General features: G+C 35.1%; 3 protein-coding genes across 3 annotated transcripts; 1 reads left to right on the top strand and 2 right to left on the bottom strand.

Annotated features, from left to right (window-relative positions):
* The first annotated feature begins 1,135 nt into the window (after positions 1-1,135).
* On the top strand, positions 1,136-5,222 carry AT2G25800 (elongation factor Ts (DUF810)). The gene is made up of 5 exons (NM_128140.5): positions 1,136-1,790; positions 2,109-2,972; positions 3,083-3,538; positions 3,635-3,827; positions 3,931-5,222. The coding sequence occupies exons 1-5, from the start codon at positions 1,269-1,271 to the stop codon at positions 4,857-4,859; spliced, it is 2,964 nt and encodes a 987-aa protein (NP_180151.3). The 5' UTR covers positions 1,136-1,268; the 3' UTR covers positions 4,860-5,222.
* A 1,502-nt stretch (positions 5,223-6,724) lies between these two features.
* Positions 6,725-10,511, bottom strand: AT2G25790 (Leucine-rich receptor-like protein kinase family protein). The gene is made up of 2 exons (NM_128139.3): positions 7,855-10,511; positions 6,725-7,336 (listed from the first exon to the last, which is right to left on the bottom strand). Exons 1-2 carry the CDS (start codon positions 10,364-10,366, stop codon positions 6,966-6,968), a joined length of 2,883 nt encoding a protein of 960 aa, NP_180150.1. The 5' UTR covers positions 10,367-10,511; the 3' UTR covers positions 6,725-6,965.
* A 4,440-nt stretch (positions 10,512-14,951) lies between these two features.
* On the bottom strand, positions 14,952-15,902 carry AT2G25780 (hypothetical protein (DUF1677)). The gene is made up of 2 exons (NM_128138.3): positions 15,826-15,902; positions 14,952-15,532 (listed from the first exon to the last, which is right to left on the bottom strand). The coding sequence occupies exons 1-2, from the start codon at positions 15,826-15,828 to the stop codon at positions 15,074-15,076; spliced, it is 462 nt and encodes a 153-aa protein (NP_180149.1). The 5' UTR covers positions 15,829-15,902; the 3' UTR covers positions 14,952-15,073.
* Between the last annotated feature and the right edge of the window lie 256 nt (positions 15,903-16,158).

The raw sequence follows: 16,158 nt of genomic DNA, 5'->3' as shown, positions 1-16,158 counted from the left end.
AGGAACGGCTCTGCATTTAGACATGCAGAATGGACGAGTTATTAAAAATCAACGAAACTAAACAAAAAAAACAATGTCAATTTTTGTTTAACCTAAACTAAACCGAATCTAATTTTAACCGATAATACCTCTTGATAGACTTTTACTAATCAATTAACCTTCCTTGTCTTCTACCTTGATTTGGGGAAAGTGTTGTCCTAGATTCATGTAGATCATCAGTACATAGAAGAAAGTTACTTGTAACATAATCTGACCAAACAAAACTAACCACTTAAATATCCTAAATCTCTCTTTCTAAGCCTATCTAAATACTTTGAATTTGTATCATCGTTTGAAACAATTTAATATAGAAAAGAAAAAGTAAACAAATACTAGTATGTATTTATTTATATGTGGTCCAATTTGCCCACAGAAAAAGGATCATGAGACATAAGCGTGAGACCGTCTCCAAGCTGTTCGTCTCTGATGCTCCAGCTCCCTTTCCCACTTTATTTTTATGTTATTTTAAGTTTGAACTACAATCAACTTACATATATACCCAAAAAATATTAATTACTGTATACCTATTTTCGGATATTTCATCTATTATTGCATATATTTTGTCACAAATTTTGTTTTGGCTATTTTGTGTAGATTTGAGTATATATAGTTATACAATTATAATTTTCTAATATTTTGGTTTTTTTTTTTTTGTTACATGAAGATACATTTGGATTAAAAAAAGTAAGGAATATGAACCACATCTAAATTTTGTTTGTCCATGAGACCATCCTCAACGTAAACACTAGAATTGTCCCAAACCCAAAAAATTGAACCAACCAAATAAAAGAAAATTATAATAGCCGAATGAGACCTAAATCTCTAAAACCAAAAACCTCGTAATTGGAATAGAACCGATCTAAACTTAAACGAATATCCAATACGAAATAAAAAGCCACTATTTAATAGCAATAAATCATAAATTCTTTTCTTTTTTTGTAAATCATAAATTCTTACGTCTATTTTTTTACTTATTAGTTACCTAATTCACTCATTAGCTTGACTTAATCGATAATTATATTTATAGATACAGTATATGGTAAACATCAAATAACTAACGCTTATTGAAAATTTCCTTTAAAATGACTAATGAGACGAAAAAATCAAATAATTAAACAAAATTACAAAACTGCCATTTCTTCTTAAATTATTTCAAGTAATAACTGTACTAAAAGCTGTTTTTGTTCTTTCTCTCTCTCTCTCTCTTTCGCTGCTCTCACACGCAAATAATGGCTCATCTCTTCAGGGAGCTGTCTCTGGGCCACTCCAAGAGAGAGTCTACGCCGCCGCCGCCGTCACATTCGGCGACTTCACGTTCTTCTTCAATGTCTTCCGATCTACCTCCATCACCACTCGGACAACTCGCTGTCCAACTTTCCGATTCCGATCTCCGTCTCACTGCTTACGAGATCTTCGTCGCCGCATGTCGTAGCGCCACCGGTAAACCTCTCTCATCGGCTGTTTCAGTCGCTGTTTTGAATCAGGATTCTCCCAATGGCTCTCCTGCTTCGCCGGCGATTCAGCGTTCTCTGACCTCAACCGCCGCTAGTAAAATGAAGAAAGCTTTGGGGTTAAGGTCGTCTTCTTCGCTTTCACCTGGATCTAATAAGAGTTCTGGTTCTGCTTCGGGTTCTAATGGTAAGTCGAAACGTCCTACTACTGTCGGTGAGCTTATGCGGATCCAAATGCGAGTATCGGAGGCTGTCGATTCTCGTGTTCGTAGAGCTTTTCTTAGAATCGCTGCTTCACAGGTTAGCTCAACTTTGCTATTGCATTTCCTTCTCGCTGGATCTATGTGATCCTATTGAGCTTAATTTGGTCAATGTTTAGAAGAAATCTAGAGCTTGAGTTTAGTTCAAAACATGTTCAATTTCATCATCTTGTGATATAAATGTTGCCATTGACTTATCTGGGATAGATCTTAAATTGCTTAAATTGGGAACTATTGTGGATAAGAATGTGTGTTGTGACATTTGTGTCTTAGTAATAACTGCTAGAGGGTCCAGTGCTGTGGAAGTTTTTGGCTTTAATTAAGTTAATGAGTTTTTGTTTTTGTGTTTGTTCTTCAGGTTGGAAGGAAGATTGAGTCAGTAGTTCTTCCTTTAGAGTTGTTACAGCAGCTAAAGTCTTCTGATTTTACGGATCAGCAAGAATATGATGCTTGGCTGAAGAGATCATTGAAGGTTCTTGAGGCAGGTCTTTTGTTGCATCCTCGTGTACCTCTTGATAAGACGAATAGTTCTCAACGACTGCGACAGATTATTCATGGTGCTTTAGATCGGCCTTTGGAGACTGGAAGGAATAATGAGCAAATGCAAAGTCTTAGATCAGCGGTCATGTCTCTTGCAACTAGATCTGATGGGTCTTTCTCTGATTCTTGTCACTGGGCTGATGGATCTCCGTTTAATCTCAGGCTTTATGAATTGCTTTTAGAAGCGTGTTTTGATTCTAATGATGCGACGTCCATGGTTGAGGAAGTTGACGACCTAATGGAACATATAAAGAAGACGTGGGTAATTCTTGGAATCAATCAAATGCTGCATAACCTCTGTTTTACGTGGCTTTTGTTTAGTCGTTATGTTGTTACTGGACAAGTTGAGATGGACCTGCTTCATGCTTGTGATTCTCAACTGGCAGAAGTTGCTAAAGATGCAAAGACAACAAAGGATCCTGAATACTCCCAGGTTTTAAGTTCTACACTGAGTGCTATATTAGGATGGGCAGAGAAAAGGCTCCTTGCATACCATGACACTTTTGACCGAGGAAATATTCATACCATGGAGGGAATTGTTTCTTTGGGTGTATCAGCTGCCAGGATATTAGTTGAAGATATATCTAACGAGTACCGTAGAAGAAGGAAAGGAGAAGTTGATGTAGCTCGTACCAGGATTGAGACGTACATCAGGTCCTCACTACGAACTTCTTTTGCGCAGGCAAGTATTTGCATTGTCGTGGAGGATGTTCACTATCGTTTTATTTCTATATTTACAGCTGTTCCAGCAATTTTCTTGAACTTATTTCTTTGTGTTTCGTTTTTCTGTAGAGAATGGAGAAAGCAGATTCAAGCCGGAGAGCATCTAGGAACCAGAAAAATCCTCTTCCTGTTCTAGCCATCCTTGCTAAGGACATTGGTGAGCTAGCTATTCAGGAAAAGCGGATGTTCAGTCCAATATTGAAGAGATGGCATCCGTTTGCTGCAGGGGTTGCTGTGGCGACCCTTCATGTTTGTTACGGAAATGAGATTAAACAGTTTATAGCCGGAATATCTGAATTGACACCTGATGCTGTCCAGATACTAAGAGCTGCAGATAAGCTAGAAAAGGATCTGGTGCAAATCGCAGTAGAGGATTCTGTTGACAGTGATGATGGTGGCAAAGCAATTATCCGTGAAATGCCTCCCTTCGAAGCTGAGACCGTAATTGCTAATTTGGTCAAAGACTGGATAAAGGCAAGAATAGACAGACTTAAGGAATGGGTTGACAGGAATTTGCAGCAAGAGGTTAGTAACTATATCCCAAATTTCTGTCTTAGAATCTTCAACTTTTGCCATATTTGGGAAACATAGTCATTAAGTTAACGCGCTTTTGTTGTCTAGGTTTGGAAACCCCTGGAGAACCTAGAAGGAGGATATGCACAGTCTGCTGCCGAAGTGTTGCGGATTACTGATGAAACTTTGGAAGCTTTTTTTCAGCTTCCCATACCTATGCATCCTGCTGTATTACCTGATTTAATTATTGGTTTAGACAAATATCTTCAGTATTATGTCTCAAAGGCGAAATCTGGCTGCGGTAAGTTTGCACATGATTTTGGATTTATATTTTCTATATGGTGGAAGAAGTCTTAAACTATTAATTCCTCACATTTTACATATTTTTATATGATGATGCTCAGGCTCTCGGACTACGTACATGCCTACAATGCCTGCACTCACCAGATGTACAACGGGATCAAAATTCCAATGGAAGAAGAAAGAAAAGACACCTACCACTCAGAAGAGAGAATCTCAGGTTTCGGTTATGAACGGTGAGAATTCTTTTGGGGTCACGCAAATATGTGTCAGAATAAACAGCTTGCACAAAATCCGCAGTGAGCTTGATGTTGTGGAAAAAAGAGTGATCACACATTTGAGGAACTGTGAGTCAGCTCACACCGATGACTTTTCCAACGGCTTAGAAAAAAAGTTTGAGCTCACACCAGCGGCTTGCATAGAAGGCGTTCAACAGCTTTCTGAGTCTCTGGCTTATAAGGTCGTCTTCCACGACCTAAGCCACACGTTATGGGACGGGTTATACATCGGAGACCTCTCTTCCTCTAGAATCGATCCTTTCCTCAAGGAACTCGAACAGAATTTGACAGTCATAGCAGAGACAGTACATGAAAGAGTTCGAACACGCATCATCACCGATATTATGAGAGCCTCTTTAGATGGCTTCTTACTTGTCCTGCTTGCCGGAGGACCCTCTAGGGCGTTCACAAGACAAGACTCTCAGATAATGGAAGAAGATTTCAAATCAATGAAAGATATGTTCTGGGCTAACGGAGACGGTCTAGCCATGGACCTGATCGATAAATTCTCAACCACTGTCAGAGGCGTGCTTCCTCTGTTCAGTACAGATACAGACAGTTTAATAGAGAGGTTCAAGGGAACGACCCTCGAAGCATATGGTTCTTCAGCTAAGTCGAGGCTTCCGTTGCCTCCAACATCAGGCCAGTGGAATGGCATGGAGCCAAACACACTCTTACGTGTTTTGTGTTACCGTAACGACGAATCTGCCACGAGGTTTCTCAAGAAGACATATAATCTACCTAAGAAGCTTTAGTAAACTTACGGCTACTACTGCAACGTATAATAACCTCACAAGATGAAGAGTGTGTGTTCCACTTGCAGGAGGGAGCCTCCGAGATTTGTATAGTGAGTTTCATTTTTTTTGTTTTATGGTTTTTTTTTCTAATACATTCCTATACGTACTATATAATTCATTTATATCTTTTGTTATTATTATTTTTGAAGTATACAAATAACTTATTCGATGTAGCTTCGATTGTTTATTTCTTCAGCTGTGTTAGTTACCAAATTAAAAAGTAAGGAAATATACACATCCATTTGCCGAATAAAGGATGTGAAAAAAACACATGATTGATATGCAATTTTGAAATCAAAACTGGACCAAGCTAACTTTGACAAAAAAAAAAAAAAAAAAAAAAAAAAACTGGACCAAGCTATAGAGGAAAAAGGAAACAAAAGGAACATTTTTGACCGGAAAGGAAGTAAGGTCCAAAGGGCTTTTTGCATGGTCTCCAAGAACGAGTATTATTTTGGTATCTTCGAGACTTTTGACATTAGAACATGCTCACTTAGCTGTTACGTCCCTTTCTACATTTATCCATAGTTTTACATAATTGTTTAATCTCAAAGCAAATCAACATTTTTGACAGAACAAAAAGCAAATGAAACACAACTAGCATGGAATATAAACTTTATGCCAAAGGCTGATTTCTGTTGTCGATTCGTGGAATAAGGGTGTTTCCGATGCGTTATCGATACTTTTTGCCAACAATATATATCATAATATGTTTTCTCGGAACATTTTTTGGGGGTAAAATGTTAAATTGTATCTCATTTTTGAGATTTGTTTTTACAGAATACAGAATACAACGAAGAGATACAGGTGACTGAAATCTACAAAACAAACAATATATTATGAAAGAAGGTCTAAAAGGGAAAATAAAATCAATGGAAGGAGTGCGCTTTGACAGAAGAAGACACGAATAAGCCATCAGTAGTATCTTTGTGTCTTATTGACGTTCATTTATATAAAAAAAAACTTTTATCTGAAATTAATTATCTGTAAGCGACATTATTTTGTAGTGAAGGAATAGTAGTTTGTTTTCAACTAGTAGTTATTATTTTGATAAATAAAAAGTATATTGGCCAGTCAATATTAATTTCTAATATATAGAAACATAATTACAAATGGATACCTCTAAAAGTTTGCAGAAAGCATATGAACAAAATCTCTCCTATGATGCAAAAGAGAAAAGAAAAGGTTTTCGATCTTCTCATTTCTATCATTATATTGCAAGAAAAAAGAATTTATATATAGACAAACATGCACATACAAAACATAAAATAAATTGTGGAAAGTAGATAATAAGAAGAGAATACAAGGAACAATGATGACAAACTTAAAAACCAAAGTGGGTGCAAGTGTTGAGTCCTTTTCTTATTGGCTATTCGTTTTGTTCCTCAATATCTTTTGACCACATTGTCGAAATTTCATGTTATTAAGTACAATTTTATTAAAGTTATCTACTCGATCCTCCCATTTAGTTATCTCTTGTAATTATTTTATCATTATTTCTTAGTTGATTCATAAAGATGAAGAGGACAGTAGTGCCAACTTATTACTTATTCTTTAACGGGTTGGTCTACCATAATGGATTAAAGGATTATGGAAACAAAAATGGCTTAGACCCGAACCGAGACAAACCAGGTTGCCTTTTCTCGAAGCCAGAATCGGACCAGTACCGGCCTATGTAGTGAACTTGTTACTTGTACCATCCCGATCAATTTGAAGTGAAGTAACTAACAGACACTTCATCGCTACATGTCACTTGTGAAATGAATATAGACGCTACATTGCATAATCATTGCTAGTCTAGTCACATTTTAGAACAAATTCGTCAACCCGGTCCACGGAAGAAAAACATGCATAGAAGATGTTCAAACCATTCTTCACATTATATATTATATATACATTCATCAGTAAACAATCAAGCATAAACAAAACCATCTTGATAGACAATATATTAATTTGGGTTATTAAACCTAACAAAAAAAGACAAAGAAAATGAGATTTTAAAACAAAAATAAGAACCCAAATAAAATTACATATATATAATGGGGTCAAACGAAGCCAGAATTGTCAGGCCAACGATAGTATCTTTGACAAATAAGTAGTGCAAGAAGAACTTGACGATGAGGTAGACTCTAATGCTTGTAACACGTTATTGGTGCATGGCCTCTCTTGCGGATCAATGGCCGTACATTTCAAAGCCAAGTTCATAACATGGACAATCTCGCGCTGATGCACTGATGTGTCAATGGATGAGTCGATCCACGTGTCGATATGGCAATTCGAATACGAATATCTAGCCCACTTGACCAAACTTCCGTTAACTCCAGATTCGATGTCCTCATTACTGGAGGAACATTTACCGGTGAGGAGATGAAGGAGGAGGATTCCAAAACCATAGATGTCACTTTTACTTGTCATCTCCTTGTGCTCTCTCGTTTCTACGTTACAAAACGAAGAACTAGCATTAGAGGAAAATAGAAACACAAATAAAATCCATTTAACATGTAACATGAAAACAAAAACATTTTAAGACATCCATTTTTTCTAGATTAATTAGTGGTGGACACGCAAACGGGAACCAAAGTTAAGATCATCAATTAGAAGCCGGATCCGAATTTTGTGCAATTAAACTGAATCAACCAAAATTGTATTGAAAATTTGATCTTTTAGCAATGTATATAGAAAAGGTACATTGAGTTATACTGAAAATCTATAATATTACATAACTTCTTAATATTTTTATACAAATTATTTATCCAAATCTCAATGGAAGCAGGAAAAAAAAAATCAAGATCAAACTGAATTAATTTTTGGATCGATTTTAGAGTATATTTTCCAAAACGTGAAAACCGATTTGTTTTTAACATGGGTTGTAATATTTGCATGGAAAGCCATTATTCTAAGTTGAATAATTGAATTTGGTCTTTTTGTTTTGACACAGAGATGTAAATTATACCTGGGGCCATGTAAGCAGCATCCATGCAAAGTAAGCCCGGAAGACCGAGACAAAGCCTTGGTTCATCGGTGACGTCGATGACAATATTCTCCGGCGATAAATTACCGGCAACAACAGCTGGAGAACACCGGCAATGTAAAAACCGAAGAGCTTCGACGATTCCCTTCATAATCTTCCTCCGTCTCTCCCAACTCAAACCACTTAAAACCTGGCTCAGCCGTTTCCCTTCGACGTCCTCATGTATCAAGTACGCCACAGTCTCCGACCGGCACGTAGCAACTATCTTAAGAATGTTTTTGTGGTCAGAAAGTTTCCTCATATCGGATATCATCTCGGGAAGAGAATCATACTTCTTGACCTCCTTAACAACGAAATGCACGCCGTTTTTATCCACAAGAACGTTTTGGTCCTTAAGAGACGATAGAATTGTGTTCACCGTAAACGATTTCATGAATTTTGAATCGAAGAATTGAGTTTCCCACTTTGTACCATCTTCTTGTTCCACTTTCTTGACCTCCAAAACGTTATGCGTTCTTTGAAAGACGAGAACGATAAAGAAACCAGAGACTAGGACAGCCAAGAAAGCTGCAAAGGTTGAAGTGATGATTAACCACCAACTCTTCGTACTTCTCTTTCTTACAACCTTGCAAGGACGTAAACCGCTAGCGGAATTTTCGCTACAAAGATCGATGTTACCCTCAACTGCTGTTGCGTTTATGGCAAGAAAAGCTCCGGTGAAAGGTAAGCTTCCGTGAAGAAGATTATGAGAGATGTTGACTTGAACAAGAGACTCAATGTTTCCTAGATTCTTCGGAATCTCGCCTGATAATTGGTTGCATGACAAATCAAGATCGCTGAGAACTTGGAATTCTGCGAAACTCGAAGGGATCTCTCCGGTAAAATTGTTGTGGCTCAAGTCAAGATTCACTAGATTTTTGCAAGAAGACAACTCCCTTGGGATCACTCCAGTGATTTCGTTCTCACTTAAATCCAAATCCATTATTTCCGGAAACGTCATGAGCCCTTGTGGAACCACTCCAGAGATTTTGTTCCGTGATAAATCGAGCTTCTTGAGTCTTTTGCTTCTAGAAAAATCCGGTAATTCACCGAAGAATTTGTTCACACTGAGGTCTAACATCTCAAGTTGTGGCATGTCCCATGTGTTGATGTTACCTTGGAGGTTGTTGTTGGATAAGTCCAAAAAGTTAACGAGTTGCAACTTGGTGAAACCTCGAGGTAACTTGCCTGAAAAGCCATTGTTTTGAAGCCTCACGCGTTCTAAGCTCTGACACATGCCCAAACTCGGTGGGATTTGGCTGTCTAGAGAGTTAGAGAAGAGGATGAGCTTAGTGAGATGGCCAGAATCACAAAGAGTGTCAGGGAGTTTTCCGGTGAGATTGTTGGTAGAAAGATCAAGAACAGTGAGATTGTTATGTTTCCCAAGATTTGCCGGAATTCCACCGGAAAATCTGTTTGACCAAAGCTGAAGAACTTTTAGACGTGGCAAAGAAGTTACTCCTTCTGGAATTTTTCCTGTTAAGTTATTAGAGAAGAGATGGAGAATCTCCAAGCTTTGCATCTGAGCCACGAGCTCAGGGATCTCTCCCGAGAGCGAGTTATCGCTAAAGTCGAGAGAAATTAGGTTTTGGAGGGAGAAGATGGACGGTGGGATCTGACCGGAGAGCTTGTTTTGATAGAGAAACATATACTCAAGCTTCTTCAAGTCACCTAGTGAAGGAGGTATCGGTCCAGAGAGATTGTTGTAGACGAGATCAAGGTGGTTAAGAGAGGATAACCCACCGATTTGGTAAGGGATTTCTCCTGAGAGATTGTTGTATCCCAAGTATATCCATTTCAAGTTTTTCATCTTCCCTAATTCCACCGGTACACCTCCGGTTAACTGGTTTGAAGCCAATGTTAAGAACTCTAATCTTGAGAGGTTTCCAAGATAGCCCGGTACATGGCCGGTTAAGACATTTCCACCGAGATCAAGGACTCTAAGGTTAGAGAAAACCCCGATGTCGTTGTAGATTTCACCGGTGAACATGTTGTTGGAAAGATCTAACGTGTAGAGGTTCGGAAGAAAGCCTCGAGGGATGGAGCCGGAAAAGTTGTTGTTGCTTAAGTTGAGGTAACGGAGAGAAGGAGACGAAGTGGTAAAGATATCGTGAGGTATTGGACCGGACAAGTTGTTGTTTGAGAGGTTGATAGTTTGAAGAAAAGGTAGGCGAAAAGTAGCGGCGGTGAGGATTTGACCGGACATGTTCTTGCCGGAGAGATCGAGAGAGACAACACGAGAGATGTTGTTGCAAACGACGCCACTCCAAAGACACACATCATTGGTTGAAGAGTAAGACCAAGAGGAGAGGTGTTTTAGAGGGTCTTGAATTGAGGATTTGAATGATAAGAGAAGCTCGAGTTCATTTGCATGGAGGCAGGAGAAGTTAAGAAACAAGAAGAATAATGTGGTGATGAGATAAGGAGGGTGATGATGATGATGAGAAGTAGACATGTTTGCTTTTGTTTCTTTGGCTTTGCTCTATTATTACATGAGGTTATTTGATATGTATATATATGCTCTTGTGTTGAATGTGTTGCTCTTAAGGACTGTGATTTGCTTTGAACCTTAGCTGTAAAACAGAAGAAAGAAAAAAATTAAAGGGGGATCAATGATGACCTTTGATTAGAAAGATTATAATAGTCTTCTTTGTCTTTTTTTTTTTTTTTTCAAATTAGACTTTTAATTTTTTTTTCCTTCATGTATAAAATCTTAGAGAGTTTCATAAGAAAGGCAGTGTGCACTATTCTTTGTACTAGATGGAAAAGGGATAAAAAGTGCTAGGATGGGCTACAAAAAGGGGAATATTACCAAAGTTTAAATTTTAAAATAGAAAGAAACAAAAAAGGTGTCGAGCACTTTGGCACCTTAAATTATGGCTGATTTATTTAATATAGATATTATTCAGTAAAAATATAAAGAAAAATAATATTGAATTAAGCATTTGTTAAACAAAAATCGTTCTTTAGATTATGAACTAGAACAAAAACTAATTTGTTTACCCTCAAAACACAAAGTAAGAATGTTGTTTACGTTGTTATATAATTTTCTCTTTTCCGAATTGAATTAGTTGAATCACCGGCTGGTACTCCTACTCTATCACAACTTAGTGTTACTTCAACAGTAAAAACTAAAACCAAATTTTAGAAAGAAAAAAAAAACACTTTGTGGCTTATTAATTTGTTTTAGGTTAATTGTATTCAACTTAGTGCATGTTAGAGTAAATTTAATATTAAGACCTAATTTAGGAAAAAAGAAACATTCTGTGGCTTATTAATTTGTTTTAGGATAATTATATTCGACATCGTATTTTATTTTTTGTACGTTAAAAACGCTAATAAAATTTTATATTAGAGAGCTAAGAAATCTTAAAAATAGCATGCTTAAAAACACTTGCATCATAAATTAGTTGTTATGGGAAGCTAATCAGATTATAATTGTTATGGTAAGAACTAATGCGAGTAATCATAGAAATATCACTGTTACTTTTCTTTCTCAATCACTTTTGTAATCGGACATTTGAACACGGACAGATGAGGATGGGATTGATGTCGTCAAAAAGCCTCTGAGATGTTTGTCGGCTTACTATCGAAATGTTCTTTTGACTGAAGAAAATCAAAACACTTTTTCTTGTGACTAAACATCTTATGTGAACGTTGAAAAGCATTTTCCCACTCTACGCACTTAATCATTTTTTTGTACTTAAATCTTTCCTAGTTAATTTGACCTTCTCTATAGTATTTCTGTTATTTTTAAGTATAAATTTATATAAATAGAAATTCAAATCCTGGCTACAAAACAATTTGTACGAATATAAATATATGTACGTAAAAATGTGATAACCTATGTCAATCACTGTATTATAGAGTAATTCATGTAGATTCACTTCGAGTCCAATTCTTTGTTTAAATTCATGTTGTACTTAAATTTAATTTTGCACTATATAAGTCTCAAATTTAGAACTTTATTGATAAATCATTCCTTATTAACCATTGTTTTTAAATACAATGTTTGCAATGGTCTTAGGCTACAACATTGTGCTATATTCGGTGACTACCTATCCTCATTGTCCTTCTTTATTGAATCTTTGGTCTCGCTCACTAGCCGTCTTAATAATTAAACAGGATTCTGATCTATTAAGCTTAGTGAGTATAATAATCTCGTCTACCTAGGTAAATACATAATCAATTCATGTCTAATTTATTCAATTAGCTCTCATACTACTATATATTTTCCACTTGATAAAAAAATAACCACTTGGTTCTTGTCTAATCAGCTTGGCTTAAATAACCTAAGCTTAGACCAAATATTAGCATAGACTAAGTCATGCTATATATCAATCCCAATCATGTTTCACCTACTTTACATAAACTATGTCTTCACACATAAACTTGATGAGTTAATTCCAATTTATGTGGTATATGTAGTGGTCTGTGGTCTAACCCATATGTCTTTTTTTAAACGACTTATCTACGTAGTTACCTTATCTCTCATCAAGCTTAACCAAATCATCTTTCTTAAACATAGAGCGTCCTAATGTTTTCTATTAACATATATTATGTTTTCTGAACATATATAACTGTTTAACGAGTCATCTTACATTTAAACCCCAACGTTATATAGTTTAGTTTCACTGGTATAGCTCTTGTTTTGATGATATATATATAAAACAAGAGCATTTCTAACCAAATTCCAATGGATTTTAATTGCTTTTATTTCTGATGAGAAAACTATGAGTGTACCACCCGGAAGGTAAGAAAATAAACGTTTTGAGTTATCGTATCGAAATTGTATAGTTTATGAATAGAGTTGTACCACCAAAACGCACATCGAGAACTAATTGCAAAGGAAAAATGGGTCCATAAAACAAAAAGAATGAATTTTATGGAGAGAATATACAGAGAGTGGTCATTGTCATGGAAGGGCATGCTTTGCTTAATTCCATTTTCTAGGGTTTTGCAATTCCCCCACACGCCCACTTTCTCCCACCCCACGCTTGTTCTCTTCCTTTTGTTTTCTTCCCTTAATTTAATGAAATAATTCCAACTTCCTCCCTAAATAGACTGATAAACTAAGAATATCCATATAAGGGTAACATATATCCCTTATCATATAAATAGGCAATTTCATGTAGAGAAAAGAACAACTCCATAAACATGTGATAACATAAGCTAAAGCATATAAGAACCAGTCCTCGAAAGAATACAAAAGATATATGGAATTTTTTTTATGTAAGATCATGAACCTTGAATAATTTGTTTTCTCCAAAGCTACACCAAAGAAAGCAAAAAAAAAACTAACTGAGGCTTAAAAATATTTATGGGTCTCAGTCCAAGACCTCCAAATTAAATTAGTTTTAAATGAAGACCAGAACGGTTATAAATGGGATCAGAACCATTTGGAAAAACTGTTGGCTTCATATTTTTTTTACGTTTCTAGAACCCTAAGAACAATTTCAAAGTGATGAGACTTTGATCTAATCGTTCGAACACCAATAAACACAAGACACAACGATTCTTGCTAATGACGAGTGGTGAGGAACGAGTGACGTTGAGCCGACCCGTTTCCTTTGGAGAAGGTGTCTCTTTCTTTTTTACACACTGATTGTAGGTCTAATTGTGTTGTTAACAAGTGGTCCAAATTAAAGTAGTCACTACCGATTACTTTATCACATTAAATTAGTGAGTGAGAGACTAAATCTTATTTTATGACATTGATTAGAGAGAAAGAGTATCGATACTTAATTGTGTTGCTTCTTTTGTTTTCATTTTAATTACTTTTTAACAGTACTGGTATAATGTCGGCCTTGAATGGGCCACAAAGATTTTGACATGTTCGTTTTATATAAGATTTGCCAATTGAAATACTGGAGACGGGAATTAAGAGAATGGCTACAAACATTTGCAAATGGCTAGCTACATTAATTAGTGGTTGGTAATTGGTCAGTAATTTTTGACTGAAATCGTAATCTACAAATTTTCTGCAAATTAATTCGGTTAGCCCTGTGGATATACGGATCCGAACCTTCTAATCATTAAAAAATCTACATATACATTTTTGTAGTCATTTTAACAAATAAATCATAGAGTTAGACTTATTTTACAACCCAATACCATTAGCATTAAATCTTTTTTCCAAAATAATTAATTTTACTTTAAATTCTTAATTTAAATTGTTAATCACATTATCAATCAAATTTAATCCAAACAAACTTCACATCAAACTCTTAAAATTAGCATAAACGTATTTGTTAACAATATTTTAAAACAAAATTTTTTGTTTAAATAAATATTATTTTTACTAAACATTTTTTGTTTAAATAAATAAATCTTGTATTTAAACTTATTTACAATGTCATGCTACCGTATTAATTATTTAGGAATGAAAATATTTAATTAACGATTTAAATCTTCTAAGTCCTCGCTTTTAGAGTTATTATGTCATTACCTAAAAGGCAAAAAATATTATTTTTTTAAATATTATTATTTATATATTTAAACTTATAAAAAGTTTAATATATCAAATAATTTAACATCATTATATAATATATAGAGTTTAAAAAATCTCAAAAAAAATTCCGTCATATTTTGTGATTCGAAATTTTAAAAATGAACATATATTAACCAATTGGCGAAAAATGCGTGGGTTCACCATCCCGCATCGATTAAATATTTAGATAATGATTCATAAAAATATCATAAATAAGATCAACATTAATAAAATAAATTATTTTTTTTGGCAGGACGAGTTTTGCGGGACGGGTTTGGCAGAACGTTACTTAATAACAGTTGTAAACTATAAAATAAAAATATTTTATAAATAGATACAATTTGCAAATTTTTATATATACTAACTTTAAAAAATAAATTATTCCCGCGGTGTACCGCGGGTTAAAATCTAGTAATATACACAACCTCAACAATTTTAGATGTATAAGAAACTAGCAAAATCTAATTTGAGTATATCAAAGTGATGTAATATTTGCAAAAACATAAAATTGTAGTAAAATTGATGATTTAGAAAAATAGATATATCATAATATATTTTTTCTTTGTTTATTAATAAATAACAATATACACTATAACTTTTTTTTTGTTATTTAAGAATAACTAGAACAATTACAATAACAATAACTACAGCTTGGGTCTACATCATTATTGCTCAAGTCTCGAGCCTTGGATCACAACTGATTGTTCGAGCAATTTTGGATCCTATCGAAAAGTCTGACATCATCCTGTTCTGACTGCTTCGTTTAGCGATCTCTCTCATCGATCTTGTGAAGTCGAGTTTAGGGTTCACCCTTGTAGTAGAATTGAAGGCATCACAAATTCCTTTGTGCCAGTCAAAGGCTTCTTGTATCCCAGCGGCTATTGGAGGATCTTTCCGAAGTCTCTCAGTTACTACTTCGCCACAAAGACCACAAACCCAATTGCCTGAATACAAGTTTCTGACTTTGGCTATGTATTGCATAGTACATTCTTCTTCTATACCACAACAATCACATTTCACTTGGTTCACTTCTACCTCTCCTTCTTGTTCTTGCTCGTCGTTTTGGCTTATATTTCGTTTTCTCTCCAAGGAAACATCAGAGAAGGCCTTTCGAAGAATATTCCCTTTATTCTGGTCATATGAAGATGAGGTTTTATTTTAAGAGCTATAACACCAATGAATTGATAGAGTGCTAACGTATAGTATTTATAAAGATATAATTTTTGTCAAGTGTATTGAGTTAACCAAATGATACTGATAATCATATAGTACATACTACATAGAGATAGAGTTCAGTTAAACTTAAGAACAAACTAATTCATATAATTTGATGAAACGCAATGTGTTGTAACTAAACTAATCAAAGTATTTAAGATTATATAAGTATGTATGTTAACTAAATATTTCAATATTTGTATACATACCATTGTTTTGGTTGGCCTTGCAAAGACTGCGTATCTTCTCGTTGTTCTTCAATAATGCATGAGATTCATATACTTTGGAGTTCATATTTAATCGTATATGTATATATATATATATAAGATTACATGCACACGTGATACGTTCATAGTTGCATAGTAGGAGTGTGAGTCATGCCCAACAAGGTCACTTTACAGCGAGTTGAAGAGTTTTGTTCTACTTTTTCTGTAGGCAAAATACGAAAGATTTTTTTCCACTCTTTTTTTTTTCCTTAAACATGACTTTTCTCATTGAGATTTAAAATGGATAAGATTAGTTGTAACTTGTAATATATATAT

Source organism: Arabidopsis thaliana, chromosome 2 (assembly GCF_000001735.4).
Source record: "Arabidopsis thaliana chromosome 2, partial sequence".
NCBI lineage: Eukaryota > Viridiplantae > Streptophyta > Magnoliopsida > Brassicales > Brassicaceae > Arabidopsis > Arabidopsis thaliana.
Note: the sequence above shows the minus strand (reverse complement) of the source record. Positions and strands in the feature narration are given on the sequence as shown.

Coding starts and splice junctions, on each gene's coding strand:
- AT2G25790 (NM_128139.3), bottom strand. CDS start 10,366: ATGTCTACTTCTCATCATCATCATCACCCTCCTTATCTCATCACCACA. Junction 7,337..7,854: donor TGCTGCTTACATGGCCCCAG/GTATAATTTACA, acceptor TTTGTAACGTAG/AAACGAGAGAGCACAAGGAG.
- AT2G25800 (NM_128140.5), top strand. CDS start 1,269: ATGGCTCATCTCTTCAGGGAGCTGTCTCTGGGCCACTCCAAGAGAGAG. Junction 3,539..3,634: donor ACAGGAATTTGCAGCAAGAG/GTTAGTAACTAT, acceptor TTTGTTGTCTAG/GTTTGGAAACCCCTGGAGAA. Junction 3,828..3,930: donor AAAGGCGAAATCTGGCTGCG/GTAAGTTTGCAC, acceptor GATGATGCTCAG/GCTCTCGGACTACGTACATG.